At 38.4% G+C, this 23,541-nt stretch overlaps 2 protein-coding genes across 2 annotated transcripts; one reads left to right on the top strand and one right to left on the bottom strand.

Moving 5' to 3' along the window:
- Window positions 1–626: 626 nt before the first annotated feature.
- On the bottom strand, window positions 627–2,266 carry LOC129246234 (40S ribosomal protein S16). Its single transcript, XM_054884882.1, has 5 exons — window positions 2,191–2,266; window positions 2,076–2,117; window positions 1,857–1,988; window positions 1,561–1,675; window positions 627–843 (listed from the first exon to the last, which is right to left on the bottom strand). The coding sequence occupies exons 1-5, from the start codon at window positions 2,200–2,202 to the stop codon at window positions 698–700; spliced, it is 447 nt and encodes a 148-aa protein (XP_054740857.1). The 5' UTR covers window positions 2,203–2,266; the 3' UTR covers window positions 627–697.
- A 335-nt stretch (window positions 2,267–2,601) lies between these two features.
- LOC129246235 (uncharacterized) lies at window positions 2,602–11,540 on the top strand. Its single transcript, XM_054884883.1, has 7 exons — window positions 2,602–2,869; window positions 5,791–8,810; window positions 8,907–9,358; window positions 9,433–9,711; window positions 9,919–10,399; window positions 10,534–10,652; window positions 10,827–11,540. The coding sequence occupies exons 1-7, from the start codon at window positions 2,734–2,736 to the stop codon at window positions 10,918–10,920; spliced, it is 4,581 nt and encodes a 1,526-aa protein (XP_054740858.1). The 5' UTR covers window positions 2,602–2,733; the 3' UTR covers window positions 10,921–11,540.
- The last annotated feature ends 12,001 nt before the right edge of the window (window positions 11,541–23,541 follow it).

The raw sequence follows: 23,541 nt of genomic DNA on the forward strand, positions 1-23,541 counted from the left end.
AGGAAGGGACTGGCCTTTTCTCTTCTCAAATATTTACAGTTAATAAATGAGCATGCTTTATAGGAAGGAAATAGGTCAGGAAACCAGGAAGCTCAAGCGTATTTAAAGAAAATATTTTTCAAAATTGCTGCTAGCGGATATTTTATACCATATGTAGAAATTAAATATATGAAGAAGATACAACAAAATGGTATGCGCCTTCAAATATGAGCATACATTTTATTTCAGTTTTAGCCCTCTTATGGTAAACATTTAACAAACGTTTTCTGAGATCTTCTTCGTAGCCGAGTCCTGGCCTTCTCCAATTAGAGGAACGGGTAGAAACTCATGTTTCTTTATTAAACACACGTTCTATGACGGATGACGTTCATCACACAAGACAGGGTTAGTTCACTGGAGCGCAGCTCTTGGAAGGGAAAGACTAGTCATTCTGGTACGTAAAACCGACTGCAATGTAAACGTTCTGTCGCTGTGTTTCATATTTGCTTTATCAATATATGGCAACGCCGGAGACAATGATTCTATTACTGTACATACATACTTAGTGCTTAGTCCATCCTATTGGGCATATGCAACACTGACAAATCAAATTATTACCGTACGTAAACTAATTTAAAAAACTCAAATTTTATTCTTTTAAATAAAAAAGTTTATTTTTTTCTTTTGAATATATCTAAACCCATATCGTAATAAATAATTAACGGTATGATTTCTGGTAACGAGCACGGGCACCTGGACCACCGAATTTCTTTGGTTCGCAGCGACGTGGATCACCAACCAAGAGAGTTCTGTCGTATTGGATGAGGATATCCTTGATCTCCTTCTTTGAGGCCTCATCGACGTCTGAAAAAATTACAAAAAAAGAAAGAAAAAATAAAAACATGATCAATAAGGGAAAAACGATCGAGTAGGAGCATGTAAATATGGTATCAAGTATAAAAACTGTAAATCCTGCATCAGTAATTGCCTTTCGAGAGAAGTTCTTTAAATGCAATTTTTTTGTAAATCTAGCATCACTCACATGAGCCTTTTTGGGCCAATTATGTGATTGGTATTTGCTTGAATTTTAATCTACCGTGTTTTCATCTTTCGAGAGGAATTTCGTGTTCCAACCGAAAATCTGGTATTAACCGGCATCAAAATATCACTCGAAGAGGTGTTGAACTTTTTTTTCTGTAAATCTAGCATCACTCACATGCGCCTTTTTTGGTCAATTATGTGATTGGTATTTGCTTGAATTTTAATCTACCGCGTTTTCATCTTTCGAGAGGAATTTCGTGTTCCAACCGAAAATCTGGTATTAACCGGCGAGCAAATACTAAACTCATACTGATATTGCATAAATTTATCGTTATTCAAATTTTAGTTTGTAAATCGGGCATCACTCACTTCTGCTACAGTAGCAGGAATGATTGGTATTTGCCCGAAAATTGCTTTCCCGTGTTTTCATCTTTCGAAAGGAAATTAGTTTTCCAACCGAAAATCTGGTATTAACCGGGTTCATAGCCTTTGTGCTACTTTTTGACTGTTTATTGAACGTTTCTGATATACTACACTCACATTTCTGATAGAAAGCAATCAAGGCTTTAGAAATAGCTTGACGAATGGCATAGATTTGCGCCACATGACCACCACCGCTAACACGTACACGGATGTCGACGCCAGCGAATTTTTCCTGCAACAGAAAAGTAAATTTTCATAAATATATACATTAATAACTTCACAAATTTTCATATTGAAATATGCGTGCACTCAGTTAAGAAACTTTTTTCATTGGATTCAATTTCGGGATAAGTCAAACTCATCACTCACAGCTGCGGGTGGCGCAACGTCATATTTCAGCATAAACAACTCACCTTGCCCAAAAGCAAAAGTGGTTCCTGCAATTTGTATTGCAGCACTTTTGGTTCTATTTGTTCCAAAGGACGGCCATTCACCCTCAAGAGACCACGTCCACGCTTGCAGTAAGCAACAGCTGTGGCGGTTTTCTGCAATTATGGAAACTTTAGTAATTTGCTATATAATAGATAAAGAACGGCACGTGTATTTCTGCCAATTGCTTCAATCAAACTTACCTTGCGTCCAAAAACTTGCACGGCATGTACGGGCTCTCTGCGCTGTAATTGACAAAAAATAATAAAAATTATTCAATATTATTAGTGGCAAATATAATTTTTAAAGCCATATTACTTTTTGCTGCATCTTGTCTTAAGATACTTTGTGTAAAAGACCGGAAACTGCCATTGATCCCCTGAACAATAATTTAACGAAGCCAACTGTCAAACTGCAAACTGTCATCGTTGAATGCAGGAGAGTCCCCTACAGGTAATTCAAGCTCAATTCTATATTTTTAATGCATCAATTCATTTTTTTTCTAGATTTAAATAAACAAAAATAATAATAAAAAATAGTGGTAAGTGTAACTAATTTAGTAGTTTATTCAATGGTCAACGATTGCGAAGTTGAAAAATTGTTTGTTCACAAAAAAAAGTTTATGATACAAAATAATCTTAATATTCGTTTTTAAGTCCTTGTCACTCTGTGCTAACTGTCATTACCAAAAGATGTGCTGATTTTAGTGAAATAATTTGTCATTTCAGAGTTAATAAATTTAGTGCGGGATATTTTTTTAGTTTGTCACTTAATTTAAGGCGATTAATTGTTTAAAATATAACTAACTTTGTACATAAGCAGTTCGTGCATTATTTTCGGCGAAATTGTAATAGTGTGAAGATGTCCAGCGGTCGGGAAGAAGGAGAAATCGATTCGGAGGAGGATGGTCTGCGTAAACGCATAAATGAACTTGAAGAGGAGAATGCAGAATATGAAAAGATCAAAAAAATTTCGGAATGCTATGAGGACAAATATGGTAGGTATATGCGCAGCCAATGGACTTTTGATGAAAACTTATGAAGGTATGACTTATAATGGCAAAGAACTATTTGCCATTCCCTACGAGAGCCACACACCTTTCTGATATGTATGTACATATGTAGATACAAAGTGTGTATGCTTAGGGCTCGAAGTGCTTCTTTATAAATATTATCAAGATAAATATTAAGCGATAGTTTGCGCTTATCATTTGAAGTAGCAAGCTGAGTTGATTATTTTTTCTCAAACGAAATACTAGAGATGATTTATAACACAATTTTTGCAGTATAAACACGTAAGACGGTAGAACCGACATATATGTACCGAAACGACCCGTATTTATATCCGGCTAAGGGCTGTCACTTCAGCAGCATTTCCCGTATGTAAGTGTGGGGAATGTTTATGCTGCTACAACAACAACAACAACCACAGTAATAACCCGATAAACACACAGAAAAATTCTGGTCTAAACCAAAGCTTCTCCCTTTAGAGAACGTCCGTAGCAGCGCCGAACATAGCGAAAGCTCCCTTCCCTCCACGTGTAAGTTGGTCAGCTTACGATTATTGTCATCTTATCTTATCACCATTTTCCATAACTATATCACACACAAACTTAGTGTTGTTGTTGTTGTTGTAGCAGCATAAACATTCCCCATATTTACATACATACGGGGAATGCTGCTGAAGTGACAGTCCATGGCCGGATATAAATGCGGGTCGTTTCGGTAACGTAGAACCGACTGTCGTGGAAACGCAAACTTAGTGTATGATTGCCTCCCGGTCGATAGAGTTGTTCTTGGACCCAAACAGCGGGGAAATGATTTACACTGTCAAACTTTCAAACAACAGTTCCACTTGCTTTCCTCGGAGATGTGGTTCAGCTGGTCATCAAGAAGTCAAATGACTTCAAAGCTAGTGGAGTTTTTTTAAGTTCTATTGGAAAGGATTTAGCTGTTATCGAACAATCGACTCTTCCACATGGACTGAAATGGTGCTCTCAAATTACCTGTGTGGTCGACACTCGTCAGTAATATGTCGTGACCAAATATCAAAATAGAGAAGGATAAGAAAAGGAGTGGCGCAGGGTGGAGGTCCTTTCTGTCTTGCTCTTCTACTTCTATATCTCGAAACGTTCTCAACCATCAGAAAAGGAGTTTCTTTGATCTAATACGCTGACGATTGCTCGATGGTGGCGTCCGGCAATGATATCAATTAGCTTGCGTTCACAGGCGGACGATTTTCTTTCCAATCTGTCTCGCTTTTTCGCTACAAGGAATCTCGTACTATCACCCAATATATCCACGGCGACTGCATTATTAACTTGGGCAAAGGTGTTCAAACGTGCAAACTATCAATTCTGACGATGCATCACCTCAAGTTATTGGGATCGATTTTCATAGCTTGCACTGCGCCTTGGCGCATAATTGCGAAGCTACTAAGGTCCAAAATTGCAGCAAGGTCTTCAAGTCCCACGACAGCTGGTTCTACGTTACCGGAAGGATTCGGGTCCGGACCAAGCGCTGCCCTCCCAGTAAACTAGCCCTGTCTAGTGCACCGTACCGTACTCTTCATCTCTCGCCACTGGAGCAAATCTATGCAGCAAGTCTGCTCCAAAAACTTGGCTTTAGGGCTGGCATCGAACCTAACTCTGGACCCGAAGTATACTTCTACTGCGTATGCCAAAAACCGCTCCACCCAAACTCAACATCGGTTAGATGTGACCAGTGTGACGGGTGGTGTCATCATGTCAATGGTTCCCAGGAGGTCAATAGAGCAACACAACTCCCCCACTGTACACCTACCCCAATCCCCTTCTACTTCCAGTTTCAACAAAAATGCGAGGAAAAACCAGCAGCTCTTGGTTCTCCGTACAAACTGTTCCGTGTGCCAGTCCAGAGTACCTCGGAATCTGACATCAGTCAAATGCAATTCCTGCAATGGCTGGTGGCATTTTCGGAGGTGCTCTGGTCTACGCACTACCCGAGATTGGGCAGGTGACTACTACGTTGCTCCCTGCTGCAGAGCTCTGTACCCGCAACCGCCCACCACCATCAGGCCGCAATAACAACGGCGGAACGCACTGCAGGGCTAACGTAGACAACCTCACGCGTCCCTCATACCCCACGTTATGCCAGTCATCCCGAGGGGCTTCAAGCTCCTTCAATTCAACTTTAACGCACTCATGAGCGCATACCGCTCAGTCGCGGATACAGTAAGTGGCTGCATTGCCCTATTCTCGCATTTTTATGTCTTGGGTACGCTGGTTTTTTCAGTTGGCGAACTGTTTCAGGGGTTTTACCATCCTCCAAATAATGCAGGTACTATTTTAGCCTACGTCACTCGGCTCAGCCCTCCCTGAATCGCCCAGGTCACTACGATGTCTGAATGGTGGCATAGTGTGTGGTTTACCCCTACTCCGCCTACACTTCCCTTTGCCGTATTCCGACGACTCCTCCGACTCAGACGTCTTGGCGGTCTGCAGGAGCTGGCGTTTCCATCCTTTGTTGCATATTTGGCTAAGCTCCTCTTTAAATTTGTGGTGTGCGTCTTGGATGAGGATGTTGTTTCAGAAATGGCGGAACCTGCAGCTTTATGCCGCCTCGCCTTATACTCAGAGGTTTGCCTTTGTCCAACAAGAGGCGACCGCCATCAGAAAAAAATTTTCCATTTTAGTATTTCGAACCCGTACACTACCGAATAGTAGTCATGCATCAACTCATTCGGCTACGGTGGCCTATATTCATATATTCACCGTTACAATTAAAGCACAGTAATGCTGTATAATCACTAATTACTATAATCACTATAAGTTAAAAATACCTCGCACTGATCAAATTTTTTTCTCAACAGTTATTTATAAAAGATTTGTAACATAGCTTTGCATTTTTGCCAAATTTTTCTTCCTTTTTCTTCCTTTAGGTAACATGTTTAGGCTGAATGACTACAATGACTGGGTAGCTGTACAACGCGCCGGTCAAGTACCCACCGATGTGTCTTCTATTTCCTCAGACGAACTTCCTTCCCCTAAAAAGAAAAAACACAAAAGAAATAAGAAAAGCAAATTCAAAATGCACGAACGCCGCCATCGTTGCACTCATCAGCGCCACAAACACTATAAAAGTCAAGCGCATGGCGAGAAGCGACACCATCATCGTAGGGAACGCTTGTTGAACCCTTACTATCAGAGTCGGGGCATTGAAACAATATCGCTTGACACAACTGACTATAGTGAATATGAGAGGGACAACTACTCAATAGCCACCATGGAGATCGAGAGTGTAGATGAGAACGATGAAAATACAACATTGCCTTTGAGCCGCGAAGAATTGCGATTGGCGTTGGGGCGTGGTGCCGCGGAAAAGAAAAATAATATATTTTCCTTGAAAGAACGCTTACAGCCCGAGAAATATATTGAAATCGATAGTGTAGAGAAAGTGCAAACATTTGAAGAGTCCACGCAGAATTCAAATGGTGCAGACAACGTGGTAGAGCTCAATAGTGAAGACTCCATTTCAATTGAGGAGCGGGAACTGCGTTTGATTGCACTGAGATCAGCAATTATGAGAAAACATGCGACGCGCAAAAAACGTAATGCCGAGATTGCTTATTCGCCCACAGATTTCGATGACTTGTTGGTTGAGCCAATCAGCTCTGTCACCTCGGACATCGAGGAGTTGGCGGGTGATATGGAAATAAGTCCAGCTAGTTCACCAAATCTTATACTTAGTCCCATTCAGTGTGACGATGAACAAAACAGCAATATAAGCTTGGAGACAGTAGAGAATCAAGTTGACAATAAACCAGTCGATATGGATATTGAAAGCAGTGATAGCGAGCAGGAGGACAACGCGACGAATGTTTTCGACCCGGATAGCATCTGTGCACAGCAAACACATGACATTCCGCTTCCAGCAGGGCCGCCCATGGAAGGTATGGGTATGCCAGTATCATACGATTATGCCAGCCACGCCAAGCCCATGTCCTTCGATATGTATATGCCTGCAATGCATTTCAGTACACAGGTGGATATGCCACAAGCGATTTTACCCATGTCAAACATATCTACAACAACGATGCAGCCACTGCCATTGGTTGAAGTTGCGCAAAATGTGATTGTCGATGGTGAAGAGGAAAGTTCTATTAAAAATGAAGGCATAAATGAACAGCTTACCATGAGTGCATCTCCGAAATCGACTACTATGGATATTATACCAGAAGATACCACCCAAGAGCAACCGGAGCAGTGCAGTGATGAGGAAGAGGAGGAAGCATTGCGCGCCTTGTTGCTATCACAACGCCAAACGGCAAAAGCAACGAAAGCTAATGCTATGCCGCATGTAAGGAAACCTTTCCCAGCTTCCGACACACCACCACAAATTGCAGCTGCGCACAACAAAAGAATGGGAAGCATTATTAAACCACAACCAATACCACTTCCACTATTACAGACTATACGCAGTGATGGTAATGTCAAACCTACACCAACCGAGTCAATTTTAAAAGAAGCTGTGCGTCGTTTGAAAGTCAAATCCTTTGCACGTTGCGAGGAGGCGCAGAACGATACTCAATCGGAAGCGCATGTTCCACGTTTGAAAATAAAGGCTTTTGCGCGTTGCAAAGACTTTGATGAGGACGCGTATGCGCACCCGACAATCGGCGCAGAGAGTGAGTCATCCGCATTTATGGTGCATGCATCGCATATCAGTGACATAAATTATAATCCTCTTCAGCTGGAAGACGGCAGAAGCATATCCGATAGCACATTGCACAGAAACACGCCAGAAATGTTAGGAGGTACACAGTCCAATTCGAGTGAAAATGCCGTTATACTGCATGCAACGAAACGACATTTAGAAAAGGAGGAACCTATGGGGCGCACGCTCCGTACAATTGAGCTGAAGCAGGGCGCCGAGAACTGTAGTCAGCACTCCACAGAAAATAGTAATAGTGATTTGCTCAATAGAAACAAAACGCCACAAAATTACGAATCGCATGCTAAGAAACCAAAAAGAACGATGGAGCAAGCAACACAGGTTACGAAAGGAGATGTAACTATCGTGGATGGCAAGGAGATCGCTCAAGAGAGCATAACGAAGGAAAAAGACGCCAACGCTAGCGGGGAAAAGGAAAACAAGGAGGTTTCGTCCGTGGCAACATGCGGTAATGATTTCACCACAAACACCGTCGCTAAAGCAAAGTTGAATGCTAAGGTCGTCGCCAAGCCCGCGAAACTGGTAGAAAAGCGGAAAGTCAGTACCTCAGTGCTTGCAGCGAAAGCAACAAGTGTGGGGAAAACCGCAGCTACTGCACCTGTAAAGCAGCCAGTGCCCAAAGCCGTACCGCCCAAAAACAGCACAACACCAACAACTTCGCCGAAGGTAGTAAAACCCCAGGCTCAACAACTGAAAATTGTTAAGCCAAATAAAGTAATCAATAAAAGTCTGGAAAAAATTGATGAAGCCATCGCGCAAAAGAAAGTTGACGCTAGCAATCAATCGCGAATTCTCACACCCACAACTCTGCCAAATATTAAAGTAAACAGACTCATTATACGTATTGGTGATAGAGATTCCTCCTCCGAGGATGAGGAGGTTTTACGCAATCAAACGCTGGAGCGTTGTATTGGTCTGGCGACCGTGCGCACGGCCACACCAGACTCGTTGACTAGCGTACTCAACCAAAATGTTTATGGCAGCAAATATGCCACTACAATGAGCAACTCATCCGCCGAGCAGCTGGCTGATGCACGCGTACTGGCCAATGACGACATATCGAATACGTCATCTGCAAAGGACACAGTTGTGGATGAGTCATTCGAAAAGAAATTGGAAAATTTCCTAAAAAATATCCGTTCCAAAACGCTACAGAAGAGTAGCAGTGCTGAGCATCCGCGTGTGCGTAAGCTAAGTGCCAACAGCACGCAAATGGGCACACCAACGGTGCGTATGCAGCGGGTTAAGGTGTAATAGGGGTGTAATTAAATGTTATTTATTAAACATTTTTTTGTTTTGTTTTTATTATTGTACATCAACTAGGCCGTGCGCAGTCTTCCTATCGCCTCCCAGGAGGAATACAAACGTTTGGTGCATCGCATGAAGATATTGGAAAAGCAAAAGCATTTGAAGAAAATGCAAAAAAGTTTACTTGCAGATGCAGAGAAGTATACGAAAATCAAGCAGGGAAATGCCAATCACGTGCATAAGCCGCATGCTGCACAAGACGTCGCCGCATCTACTACTATCGGCACACAAACGCCCAACGATGCGCCAAGCATTGCCATTGCCATTGCCAATGAGAAAGTCGCAGCTATAGCTGAAAGTGCCGAGCAGCAGCCAAATTACGAATATGAACATTCCAAGCAGTTGCCAACAACGGAAAGTCTTGCAACAGTGACCACGCATGCGCCAACCAGTGAAGCGGCACCCAAAAATGAGAAGCTGCTGGCGCAAAAACTGCATTCCTGCGAAACAATACTTGCCAGCATTAGGTAGAACTGCTTACGTATATTATTGAATTATTATTTTAGTGTTGTTGCTCATTACTTTGCCTTTCCACTTACAGCAATAGCATCATTACCAGACTGGATAAATCGTTTCAGCTTGTCAATGAAACGAGGGCGGCGAAAATCGCTAAAATGCGCCACGAGCTGCGACTGAAGGAGCTGCGGCTCGAAATGGAGCAAACGCAGCGAAAAATGAAAGAAGAGCAAGCCAAAATATCGCGTACCCATCCGGAAATATGCGCCAACAATGAACTGATTACAAAGCTAAAGCAGAAACGTGCAAAGGTGCTCGAAATGGCGCTGAAGTTGGGCAAAGGCGTTCAAGGCGATGACTATAGGTATTTCCACGTTGGAGATTTATGGCTTCTTGTATTCATTTGTAAACTGCCATTCGCAAATAGACTTTATACCATATTAAATTAACGTACTGGCAAAAGGATAATTAGTTTGCATGTGCTGTGTTGTCAATTTATGTGCTAAGTTTGCATGTTAGACCCACTTTTCTATTATTACGTTTAATAATTGATTATTTTTATTTTCTTTAGATTAAATAATGATTTGAAAAATGAAATAACGCTTAAAACAAAAGGATTGGCAACACATATAAAACTTGTAAATTCAATAAGATATTGTGATCTAGATGTATTAGATAAGGAAACCATAATGCCAACCAATACTGAACTAGAGACTAGTGATGCGCACGCGCCTGTTGGTCAACAGTCTAATGGGCAAGTTCCCAAAACTATGGCACCAAGCTCCACAGATGGTAGAGAAAGCGAAAATATTGAAAAAGCTGTGAACGCTTTGCCAACGAAGGAAGCGAATGTGTCAGACACTGCTAACTGTTCACCCGCTGATAATGATTTACCAAGTGCTTGTGAGAATGCTGCGGATGGCCAAGTGATTGCGCAGGAGGAATCCGCAATTTGTGATACAGCCAATGTAGTAGTGGTGACAGCGCATATCGTAGAGACGGCCGTGGCGAGTGTTGAGGAGATGCCGGCGCCGTGTGACAACGGCAAAGAAGTGCGTGCCTTAATGTTTGAAGAATTTTTACTATAACATAATACTATTTTGCATTTGTTGTCCATATATACTACATATGTACAATATTTGTGTTTCACTATTTTTGCATTAACAAAATTATTGAGTATGTTTAGGTTCTGCCGGAGGAGCGCACGCCCGAAGAAGACAATGTGGCAGTAACGGAGCAAGCGAGCACAAGTCATTCACTGCGCGATTACATATCTCCGCTTGTGCACTTGCGAGGCGAAAGTGGGTGGGTATTGCATGTTTGCATCTGGTACTAGAAACTCGTGAACTAATGTATGAAAAGTTTAAATCTGCATATTATATATGTTTTTGAATTTGTTATCTATAATGGAATATTTTGCACGTTCGTGCATATGCATATATGTAAATAGCTTGATTTTGAGTGGTATTGACATTTCAGAAAATGGGACCCAAACGATATTATTTGCCCATATGAGTTGATGGGTCAGTGCGAGGATAAGGATTGCAGTTATAGACATTTAACCGACAAATGAGTCACAGTCATATTGCGCCGAAACCAAAGGATCATAGCTAGCAAATCGCAGAGCGTGCGGCGTTACGTTCGATATCGGTTTGTAGAAATTACTTAAAATGGAGTTCCAAATATAATATGCCTAGGTAAGTTAAAACAACTCAATTTAGAATTATACACCAACGTGTATCGCGTCCACTTTTAAATCTATCCTATACCACTCGTATATGTTTTTTTGTTGTGATAATGCATTTCTTTTTTATTTGAGTTGGTTGTGGCATAAGGTTTGTGATAGAAATGCAGCACAAAGGTCTGTTGTAACTATCAAAAATGCGGCCTAAAAGCTAACAAAACAAAAAAAAAAAAAACGTTAAATTAATTACTATATAAATATGTAAGAGGTGTGAAGATCAAAGAAATTATTAAATGCCTAGATTGCTGGAAATTCTCTTTTTTCGAAAATTCTACTGTGCCATACAAAAAGTAAATACACAAATGGTACCTTTGGTGTATTTTAGCAAACTCGCCACATTTTTGATTTTTGTAAAAATTATAAAAAGACGTAAAATTTAAGATGAAATTAAAAAATTATTATATTCTTTTATAACGTTGTTATAAGAAAAATTGTTTACAAAGTGAATAAATAAGTGATATAGAAATAAAATCAACTGCTGTGTTTGAATTGAAAAAGGTAATTGAGCAGGTAAATATAAACTAGTTTTGCACAAATTGCTGCTTTCTTTACGGAATATTAAGAAATAAAATAAAGTCAAACATTCAGTAGGTAGGTAGGTAGGTGAAAGTTGAAGTGCCAGTCTGGCATTCCCCAAGTAGCACTAAAGCGCCGTTTTGATACCATTATGAGACCTCGAATAGGCGGATATCTACAGCCAGCCAGAGCTGTTGATATAATGGAGAAGATTGATGGATTTAGGTTGGCGCACTGCCCCAGGCTGTCGAAGAAAGGAGCACCCAGTGCTCTACAGTCTCCTGTAAAAGGTCCCCACAGCTTCTGCAATGGGGGTTAAATGGTAACCCTAGCTTTCCCGCGTATGTGCCGATCGACCAGTGACGAGTTTGGAGTTTGGAAATTGAATGGCGAGGAATCCAAAGAACTTTCTGAGTCTTTCGTATATTGTGCTGGGGCCAAAAGGTTTTCGAAATAGTACGGAGCTTTCCTGAGAAATAATTTGTGCAGTTCCCCTTTAACAACTGTCAGGGGGATGACGATGCCCGGGTAGCAGATCTCTGAGGACAATTCAGTCCCCTTGCTGCCAAGCTCATCTGCAATTTCATTTCCTTCTATGTTCCTATATCCTGGAACCGAGATTAGAGCAATGTTACCTGCACACCCAAAAGATTTGATTTTCTCCTTACAGTAGTTTACTAATTTCGATCTGCACCATGGCGTCGCCAGAGCCTTGATCGCGGCTTGACTATCGGAGAAAACGTTAATATCTCCGTCGCTCTCGCGTTCTCTAAGCATTTTGCATGACCGCATGCCTTGCATCGTAAAGATTTCTGCTTGAAAAACACTAGCAGTATTCGGCAGTTTAAAGGAGATAGATAAATTGGCTGATTTAGAGAAAACCCCTGCTCCGATTCCCGATTCGATCTTGGAGCCGTCAGTGAAGACAGGTACCGTTCCCATGACAGTCGGTTCTATGTTACCGGAATGACCCGGATTTATATCCGGCCAAGGGCTGTGACTTCAGCAGCATTTCTCGTATATGCATGGGGAATGTTTATGCTGCTACATGAACAACAAGAACAACAGAGGTGCAAGCTTCAGTGCAGATTTTCCCCTCGATCTAATCCTGCTTATTTGGAAAGATTGCGCTAGCATGACCCTGAAACTCTAGTTTGCGGATAGAGAGATCTGTTTGAATTTCGAAGAAATACGGTGTTAACTGCCCCAAAATGCTACCATGTCCCTTGAGAGATTGCCTCCAGAGACCCACCTCCTTAAACCTGATTGCACTTTGAACTGGGATGGAAATAACGTAAAAGTCGATGAGAAGTAAATGCAAGACGACATTCAGGGCAGTACTGGGGCAAGTTTTACATGCTCCGGTGATGCCAATGCATGCAGTCCTTTGCACCCTCCCCAGTTTAATGAGGGCATCCATACGTTAAAATTGGCAGAACCACTGCGTTGTACATCCACAGCACGACCTGTAGCTTGAAAAATGCTTTAACAAAATTACGATGACAATTTTTTTCTATGTCATTGGTAAAGTAGCAAATAGCTTCGTGCGTGACTACCGTTCGGAAGTACACGGGTTCGAAGTTTCGTGCTTACTTACTTAGCTCGTAACTATAACAGATTGTCCGTCTTGGCCGCTATCAAAATGTTGCGCCCATCACTTCTGCATTGCGCGCGCTGACGCCAGTTAGAAACACCAAGGGCGATCAGGTCGTCGTTGATTTGGTCTTTCCAACGTAGATGAGAACGTCCTTTTTTGCGAGTTCCACCAGTACATTTCGAAAAGAGCACCTTCTTTGCTGGGGCGTTATTGTCGATTCGCTCAACGTAACCTAGACAGTACAGCCGCTGAATTTTAATGCGCTCGTGGTTCCATCGTATTCGATATGCACCATTCCCACACATGGGACCATAGATCTTGCGAAAAATTTTTCTCTCGAAAGCTCCTAATAACCGCCATATAGTAAAACCAGGAGGATGAGTGATTGGTAGAGCGTTTTTTCGTGTATCGAGAGAGGGTTTTGCTTTTCAATTGCCTACCCAGCCTAAAGTAGCACCTGTTGGCAAGAGTTATTCTTCGCTGGATCTCTTAGCTGGCGTTGTTGTTGATGTTAATACTGGACCCTAGGTAGACAAACCCCTTGACTACGCCGACCTATCGTAATTGTCAATTCGAGCCTGCTGTTCAATATGCGTAGACTTTTTTGTTGTTGACACAAAGTACTTCGTCTTGCCCTCGTTTACCGCAAGATCCACTCGACGGGATTCTTTTTCAAGGCTGGAGAAAGTTACACTGACTACCCGCTGACTAATGCCAACAATCTCGATATCATCAGCGTAAACGAGCAGTATGACACTTTTATAGAAAACAGTGCCTGAGCTGTCGATGTTGGCGGCGTAAATAATTTTCTCCATCATCAAATTGAAAAAAATCGCATGGTAAGGGATCGCCTTGTCTGAAACCCCGCTTCGTTTCAAATGGCTACGAAAGATCTTTGCCATTACCCAATGCGCTGGTGGTGCTTGCTAGGGTCATCCTCCAAACCCGGAATGTCCGAAGTTCCGTGCACGAAACACCAAATGATGGAAAAGATTTTTCCTAATAGCGATCCCACTCGGCAGACAATGGCACACCTCCGAGTGTATTTCTGCCATGACAAAGCTCCTCATAAAAACCATCTGCCGTTCTTAGTCGGTCTAAAATTGTAGGTCACTCCATTTGAGGAACAACATGAAGACGCATGACACAAATAGAAGGAGGAGCTGCACCAAATACCCAATAAAGGGAGTAAGGGCCAATTATATTTATATCCTTGGTGATGAGAAAAACACAAAAAAAAAATTGTTTATCAAACCCTGCCTAGGTCGGTTAGTCTAGCGATGTCAAAAAGGAAGTAAGCTTCCTCGACAACTTCGGACCAAAACAAATAAATTCCTATACTTAGCCGAAAAGTTTAGTTTTACATCCGCTAGCACTTGGCTTTCGATAGAAAAACTGAAAATTATTGTTAAAAAAAAAATGGAAAGTAAAAAATTACGAAAATTTTAACTAATCTAGTTGATAGTATAGTGATCTCAAAAAAGCTCTTCTTAATAATGCAGATTTGATAGGTTTATTAAATAAGGTGTGATTCAAAGGTCTGGCCAACATGGAGCTGTTGATCGGCTCTTGGGGAATTTGAAGGAATCCGCTGATTTGCTGACGTAATAAGGGATATGAATATAAAATATTCTTTTTTTTTTTGTTTTTTTTTTTGTTTTTTGTTTTTTTTTTTTGTTGTATGTATACTTTTATTTGCAATCTATCTTGACGACAATAAGCAAATGTTATAATTTTTGTAATCTTAACCTAGGTAGTTAACAGAAATGGTTTAGTCTCCACTGAGACTAACCATTATATGCCATTTTATGTTGGGATATTTTATATTATTTATTTGATAAATCTATTGTAGTATATGGAATCGTTTTAGTCGTCGTATACTTAGACTATTATCTAACAGATTTATAGCTAGGGTATTACAATAATTGTCGAGTCGATTAATATACTTTTTGCTATATTTTTTTATCTCTTCTTTAACATAAGGAATATTGAGGTCTTTATGTATGTCCTCATTTTTCACAAACCAAGGAGCACCTGTTATTAGTCTTAGAGTTTTTGACTGGTGACGTTGGACTATTTCCACATTGGAGTGACTTGCTGTTCCCCAGAGTTGTAAAGCGTAAGTCCAAATCGGTTTTAAGATTGCATTATAGATTCTTACTTTATTTTCCAGGCTTAGCTGCGATTTTTTACTAAAAAGCCAATACATCTTTTTTGTTTTTTGGTTAAGTTGCTTCACTTTAGAGTTTATATGTGATCTCCAGGTCAACATTCTGTCAAGATGTACACCAAGATACTTCACAGTCGTATTTTGTGGTATTTCAGTACCACAAAGATTAACAGGAGGACAGTCTCCCTTTCTAAGAGTGAAAGTTACTCGTATAGATTTTTGGGGGTTGACTCTAATCCTCCATTTGTGCATCCATTTCTCTACTTCATAAAGCTCTTTCTGTACATTCAGCGACGCTCCTTCTGGGGTCAGAGATGTTGCAATTATAGCTGTATCATAAGCATACGTTGCAATGCTTACATCTGCCAACACTGGCAAATCGGCAGTGAATATTGTATACAGAACCGGACCTAGCACACTACCTTGCGGCACACCAGCATTTATGCAGTATATATTAGATGTTACGCCTTGATTTACAACATAATACTTTCGGTTAGTTAAATATGATTTCAGTAATAAGTAGTATGGAGCGGGAAGTATTTTCTTAATTTTATATAAAATTTCCGGGTGTCAAACTCGATCAAATGCCTGTTGTATGTCAAGAAAAACTGTTGTACAATATTTTTTACTTTCCAGTGCCTCTGTAACATGATTGATGACTCGGTGGCATTGCTCTACTGTTCCATGACCTCTTCTAAACCCAAACTGGTGTTCCGGTATTATATTATGCTTGTCCAGTACTGGCAGCATTCTTCTTAGAAGTATTCTTTCAAATACTTTACAACATATGTCAGCAAAAACTGATACTGTATTGGTGATTTACGATGAAATCAACGTAGCCATTTCTCATTTTATTTTGTTGATGTCCGAACCTCGATGTCAGAATGCAGAGGTGTGGTCAACATCGAATCGTTAGCGGCTCTCGGCGAATTAGAGTATGCTGATGAGCTCACGCACCCGAGGTCATGGCAACGATTTGTTTTCGACAAAACTGTGTTGGCGATATAAAAAAAACCAACGCAGCTCTCACTCCTGTTACTTCGTTGCCGTCTGAGCTTAAGGACCGCTTGGCCGAGTGGGTGAATACGTAAGAAATGAGACAGCACAATTTTGCTGTCAAATCCCCCATTAGCTAAAATTACTGTCACAATTTTTCTTCAGATTGCCAAATTTTGTAATCTATCATTCTTTGGTGTAATTGATAACGAGTGGAAATGAGTAACAGGTTTAATGGCAATTTTTTAAGGATGATAGATTTACAAGGATTGCTCTTTAATGGTGAAAAAGAAAATTATGAGGGCAACTACGGCTGCTCTTGGGAATTCGGCTGCCGAACGATCATTTAACATGAATGCACACAACCGACCAATCAGTTGTTCAGATAGCAACGAAGCAATATGAGCGAGATTGTGTTGATGTTTTTTCGTATATCACTAACACCACTATATCACTATCGCCAGCCGATATTTGCACGATCATTTCACACATATTCACACACTCGTCCAATTAGTCGTTGTTCAGACGGTAAGGAAGTGCCATTGGTTGATTTTTTTCGTATATCACCAACACAATTTCAGTTTTTTTGTCAACACATCCCAAGTGATGTTAGCCTATCAGCTGATTATTTCAAATTCGTTCAGGTTAAATGAAGCTTGGAAAAACTCCAGAGACCTCATAATTGGGGTGAAAACAATAGGCTCTGACGATCGACATTCACAATGAGAATTCCCTGCTAGCGGTCAAGGAGCACAGTAATATGCTCAGCAAGCAATTCCTGCTGGGGTGTTACCATAGGAATCACCCCTGCAGTCACTAGAGCTGGAGTCAGAGCCATCTCCCAGACGAGTCAGGAGGCATCTCTTCGACAACACCGACAAAATCCAGGAGCAAATACAACTGCAACTACTGAATCGGACAGTATATGGACAGACATTAAACGACATTCATCGGGATACTCTTACCACCTTCCAGAAGTCCTGACCCCCGAATACTGTTATCCGGAGTCCAAACACCATTCATGGTGACCCTCATGAGACCCGCGTAACTTGGACTCAATTACGGTCTGGATATTATAGCAGGTTAAACACCTACAAATCCAGAAGCGATCCCCCTCCATACTAAATATATATCCGGCATGTGAAGATACTCCACCAACTATTCACATGCCCTTTCGAACCTTCTCATCTAACACCTCTCTCCCTCTGGGCCCAACCTGTCGAAACAGCACGTGGGCCCACCGGTAGATGAGTTAAACGACGACGATCGGTGACTACACGGCACTGGCAGGACATAGTGAACTGCTACAACAATAATAATAACAACAAGGGCTAGTCAGTTTCCGAACGGTGAAAAAGTGCAGGCTAGGCAAATACCTGTCCAGACATCGTTTCACAATTTGAAAATGGAATACCTTTGATATCGGAATACCGCGTATTCTTTTGTGGCATCAGAACTAACTAAGTATTGTAAAGGGTTTTCCAATAAGAGGTGTTATTTTGATATTCAAAGAAAAATGCTATTTTTTAATATAAATGATCGGATGTTTATTTCTTTATAAAGCGGAAGGTATGCCGTTAATAGTGGAAAATAACATCAGGCAAATGACCACCACGTCCACGCTTACAGGACAAAATCCTTTTCATGAAATTTTCCATAACCGATTTGCAAAGTGGCTGGTAAAGTTTTGGTAGAAAAATACAAAATTGTGCGCAAACGTGGAGTACAGCCGACTCAACAAAATAAACACTGAATGGTGGGCAAGGCAGTGCACCAATTTATACCTTCTTTCAGATGTATGTATGTATATATGTATTTCTAGGTAAATCCAATGAGCAAACCGAATTTCATCTGAATCGGACAACATTTAATATTCCCGCCCATAAGAACGGTAGGCATGGCGATGCGCTAATCTTTACTGTATAATGTACTTAATGGCTAAAAGAGATCGTCTATTAATGAAGAGTACTCATGGGAGTTATTTGTGAAAACTCTGTCATTCGCATTACAATTATGTTAATCTCCCGTCCTGAGTGACGGTGAAGAAAGTGAAGGAAGTAATGTTAAATATGACCACTAGCAACTAGTTCCGGTCCAAGCAATATTACACTTGATCAGCTCAGTTCATCTAACATAACCTTCAAAGTCTTAGGAGCATTTTTTCAACTAACCTATAACTTTACAGGCCACTTTATCACAGCGGTAAATGCAATTTCGTCATCCCAAGCGTTTATTAAACTCTCGAGCCGATATATCAGATTTGGTAGGCTGTTAAAGAGTTATCCATTTATTAAAAAACGCCGAAAAATGTTTAATTTGCTTTATAGATTCAATAACTTTTATTGCCATCCCGTTACTCATCACATGTGTGGCCACCAGTGGTCAGCCACCCTTAGGAAATTAGCCAAATGTACAAAATCAGCATTCACCTGATTACCAACCGAACTGAAAAATGCAACAAAGGTAGTGTTAATAAGATCACAACCTGACTTAATGCTGCATTTACACAACTAATTGGATTTGTTTGTTGCAGCACAAAGAACAAGAAAGATAAAAGCGAACAAAAGCCAACACGTTTTAGAGGTCGCATTCGGAAAACGTGCGAGTTGTCGCATGCAATGTGTGGACTTATATGAACTCGTGTATGAAGACAGTACTTTGCAAAATTGTACATAAAATGAAAAAAATTGACAAATCTGAAATACAATGAGAAAAAATAGAACTAAATGTATAAAATGACAAAAAATATATAAAATTAAATTAAGTAATAAATTTAATATATCTGAAATAAAATTAAAAAAATGTGGAATTAAATGCAATAAAAAATAGTAAAATAAAAATAAAAGTTTATTAGAATAAAATAAAAATTTGTGTTTTAGTTGTTAAAAAAAGATATTTTCGATAAATTGTTTTTGTACGTAAAATTATATTTTATCGTCTTTTACAATATAAAAACAAAAACAAAATAAAAAAACAAAACGTATTTTTATTTTTGACTACATAATAGTTTTTGTTTTAAGATTAATATTATATAATATAATTTTATGTTTTAAAGATTGATATAATTTTGAAGTGATTAAATTAAACGTAAATAAATTAAATTAAATTCAAATTAAACAAAACCGAAGCATGCAATGCATTTAACTAAATTAAAAAAAAACATTATTGAATATTCCGTAAAATATAACTTTGAAAAAATCCAGTGAAATAAAATTTAATAAATTAAACGAAGGAAAAAAGTATAAAAACGCATTTTGATATGCTTTTTTTTTAATTTATATTTCTTATCGTTTTTTATATTATAAAAACCAAAAAAAAATTAAGAAAATATGATTTTTATTTTTTATTTATACTTTTATTTTTAAGGTTGATATAATTTTATATTTTAAAGATTAATGTAATTTTAAAATAAATAAATTAAAGCTAAATAAGTTAAGTAAAAGATAAATGAAATGAAATGAAATTAAATTAAATTAAATCAGATTAAATTAAATTAAATTAATTTAAATTAAATTAAATTAAATTAAATTAAATTAAATTAAATTAAATTAAATTCAATTCAATTCAATTCAATTCAATTCAATTCAATTCAATTCAATTAAATTCAATTCAATTCAATTCAATTCAATTAAATTCAATTCAATTCAATTAAACTAAATTAAGTTAAATTAAATTAAATTAAATTAAATTAAATTAAATTAAATTAAATTAAATTAAATTAAATTAAATTAAATTAAATTAAATTAAATTAAATTAAATTAAATTAAATTAAATTAAATTAAATGAAATGAAATGAAATGAAATGAAATGAAATGAAATTAAATTAAATTAAATTAAATTAAATTAAATTAAATTAAATTAAATTAAATTAAATTAAATTAAATTAAATTAAATTAAATTAAATTAAATTAAATTAAATTAAATTAAATTAAATTAAATTAAATTAAATTAAATTAAATTAAATTAAATTAAATTAAATTAAATTAAATTAAATTAAATTAAATTAAATTAAATTAAATTAAATTAAATTAAATTAAATTAAATTAAATTAAATTAAATTAAATTAAATTAAATTAAATTAAATTAAATTAAATTAAATTAAATTAAATTAAATTAAATTAAATTAAATTAAATTAAATTAAATTAAATTAAATTAAATTAAATTAAATTAAATTAAATTAAATTAAATTAAATTAAATTAAATTAAATTAAATTAAATTAAATTAAATTAAATGAAATGAAATGAAATGAAATGAAATGAAATGAAATGAAATGAAATGAAATGAAATGAAATGAAATGAAATGAAATCATATTGAAGGAAGCATGCAAAGCATTTAACTAAATTAAAAAAAAACAGTCAATAGCCCTCGTAGCTAGCTCTGTAACCTAACTATTAAATTTTATAATTTATAATTCAATATTCAAATATGAAATTCAATAAATAAATTAATAAAAAAATATTAAGTATTTAGTAAAATATAACTTAAAAAAAATCAAATGAAATAAAATAAAACGAAGGAAAAATAAGTATAAAAAATTTACATTTGAGAGAAAAAGTGTTCATTCATAAAATAAGAAAAAAATGTTTTAACAGAAATCCCCAAATTTCAAATATTTTCGAAACCATTTACACAGTTAATTTCTTTTTTTAATCAATATTTTCCAAACTTTTCACAACTTCTCCCAGTTTCACATTTTAACTAAATTCAAACACAATACTTTTTTTGAGTCACTGTAACGTGCATGGAGAGGTGGCTAATAATAAAAGCGTTTAATTTGCCCAGAAACCTGTGCCATATTACGCATTTTACGATTCTGTTGCAGCGATGATTGCAGATGTGACTCTCGATCGTCGCCAACGATATGTTTATATAAGTATGTATGTATGCATACATGGCTGTATGTGCATATGAATGTGCGTATGCGTGTGTTTAAGTGTACGTAGTACGTGACATTCTACCAATCATTCCAACCGAAACTGCCTCGCCAACAAATTGCCATTCATCATATTATATGTACAGGGGGTGGTCGATAAGTGGGGCATAATTTTTTTTAGCCGTTTTCTCATTTAACCAATAAAGTGAAGCACCTCTCACACCAATCTGCTCACCTTAAGACCGACCGCGTCGAAACATAACGTGGATCGATTTCGTGTACAACTGCAATGCAAGCCGACATAGACAGGGTTTAATAAGCTATTACAACAATAACCACGATATATAAAAATTTGTAATTGATCGTTTTGGATCGCTTTTATATAACAGTACTTCTAAACCTTTTCTGAGTCGGTGCAACTTTCAAGTGCAGTCATGGATGTCATCTAATAGTAGGCGCAGAAAATGTGTTTTCTCACCGGGCTAGGACGACTAGGATAGTTGAAATTGAAATTGAAATTCGAAAAGGTCGAGCCAAGGAGCACCAGGAGATTTGGTGGCTCTTAAAACATTCAGGCTAAAAAGGCGTATTTAGAGCTCTGGAAAGAGGGTAGATAGTCAAGGAGGGAAGGGGAAAAGTATCAGAGAAAGAGACAGGAAAGAATAGAGACAGAGATAGAGATAGTTAGTCCTGTGAGAATTTTCTAGATTCTTTGGCAAATCTGTAGATATCCTCCGGTTTTAGAGAACGAATATTACTCATTCTCACGACATCGGAACCCAAAACTCGTAGCCGTGCTCTAACAAAGGCAGGACACTCACAGAGTAAGTGCTCAGTACTATCCGTCTCCTCCAAGCCCGACAGGCACATTAGGTCCTCAATGATCCCAATGGTGGTCCTATGCTGATCCCATGGGTTGTGTCCTGTAATAATCCGACCATCAACCGAACGTCTTTCCTTCCAAGTTTTAGTAGAAAATTTGACAGTTTTCTGTTCGGGCTTGTCACAAAACACTTTGCGGTTCTGCAGCGTTCTAGACCGGACCATCGCTCTTTATGTAGATTGCATACATAATCGCTGATCCAATTCATGATTCCTGCGGAACTGATTCCGAATATTGGCTCTGGCCCTTGTGAGGGAACCGCTGACCCACAATTGGCCAATTCATCGGAAAATTCGTTTCCTTGAACACCGGAGTGTCCTGGAACCCATATAAGTACAAGTCTATTTTGTCAACAGAATTAAGGATAGGATAGTTAATACAAGGAGGCGCAAAATTAATCACCCTACTGTGATAAATAAAAGGGATTGGATTTACGATGTCCTTTTTTAGGAACCATTGTGATGTGCAAAGATGTGAAAGTAGCTTCAACTGCCACGTCACCGAGGATTTGATAGCAGAATTTTATCTGCTCATTTCACACGTAATCATCACACACTCTGTCCATCAGCAATGAAGCAGTGGTGTGTTGCTTTTTTCACAATCTCAGTTTTTTTTATAAAGAAACCGTTGTCTTAACCTCGGTTACGGCAGAAAATTAGTTGATTCCATCAGAATCGCTGAGAAACGGTTAACGGTCTGAATTTGATCTGCATTCTGTACATCTTGCCAATATGCCACGTACTTGACTACTCGATGAATGCTAACCAAAGACAGTCCCCGGTTAAATATTCGCATGATTTACAGCCAACGAAAAAAAATATTTTCGCATAATTTATTGAACGATCCTCGTAAGTTCTGCTAAAAATATTTAGCGGAAAAACAGCTGGTTTGTTAACCAAAAAATATTGGCGCTTTAGGACAGATGAGCCGCCTAAACCACTAAACAGTTGCTCTTAAATAAACACTGACAGTCCGCTCTTAAATGCAACATACACACAAAGAGCCACACATACATAAGCGTGCATGAGAATGAACACTGCTTTGAAACACCTTGCATTGGTGGTATTTCAGAGACACTCATGTATGTATGTTTTGTATGGAGAAGTACGGAAATGTCAGCGTACGCTCAGTCTGTCGCTCTTCGGTGCCTATTTTGCGCCAACCGTTCATTTGCGGTTGCATGTGTGTGTACGTAAGGGTGTATGTGCACGCGTGTACTAATATCAGATACAACTCAGACTTTCATGCTTGTATGGATTGTTTTCTTTTTTTCGTTTTTTGTTCATTTGTTAGTAAGTTTTGTTTTGTTTTTGTTATATTTTTGCATTTTGGTTTCGACGTTGACTTTCTATCGGAGAGGCGCTGTTTTGTTGGTTGTTTCAAACGGAAAACGTTCAATCACTACGGGGATT

This window comes from Anastrepha obliqua, chromosome 4 (assembly GCF_027943255.1).
Source record: "Anastrepha obliqua isolate idAnaObli1 chromosome 4, idAnaObli1_1.0, whole genome shotgun sequence".
In the NCBI taxonomy this organism is placed as follows: Eukaryota; Metazoa; Arthropoda; class Insecta; order Diptera; family Tephritidae; genus Anastrepha; species Anastrepha obliqua.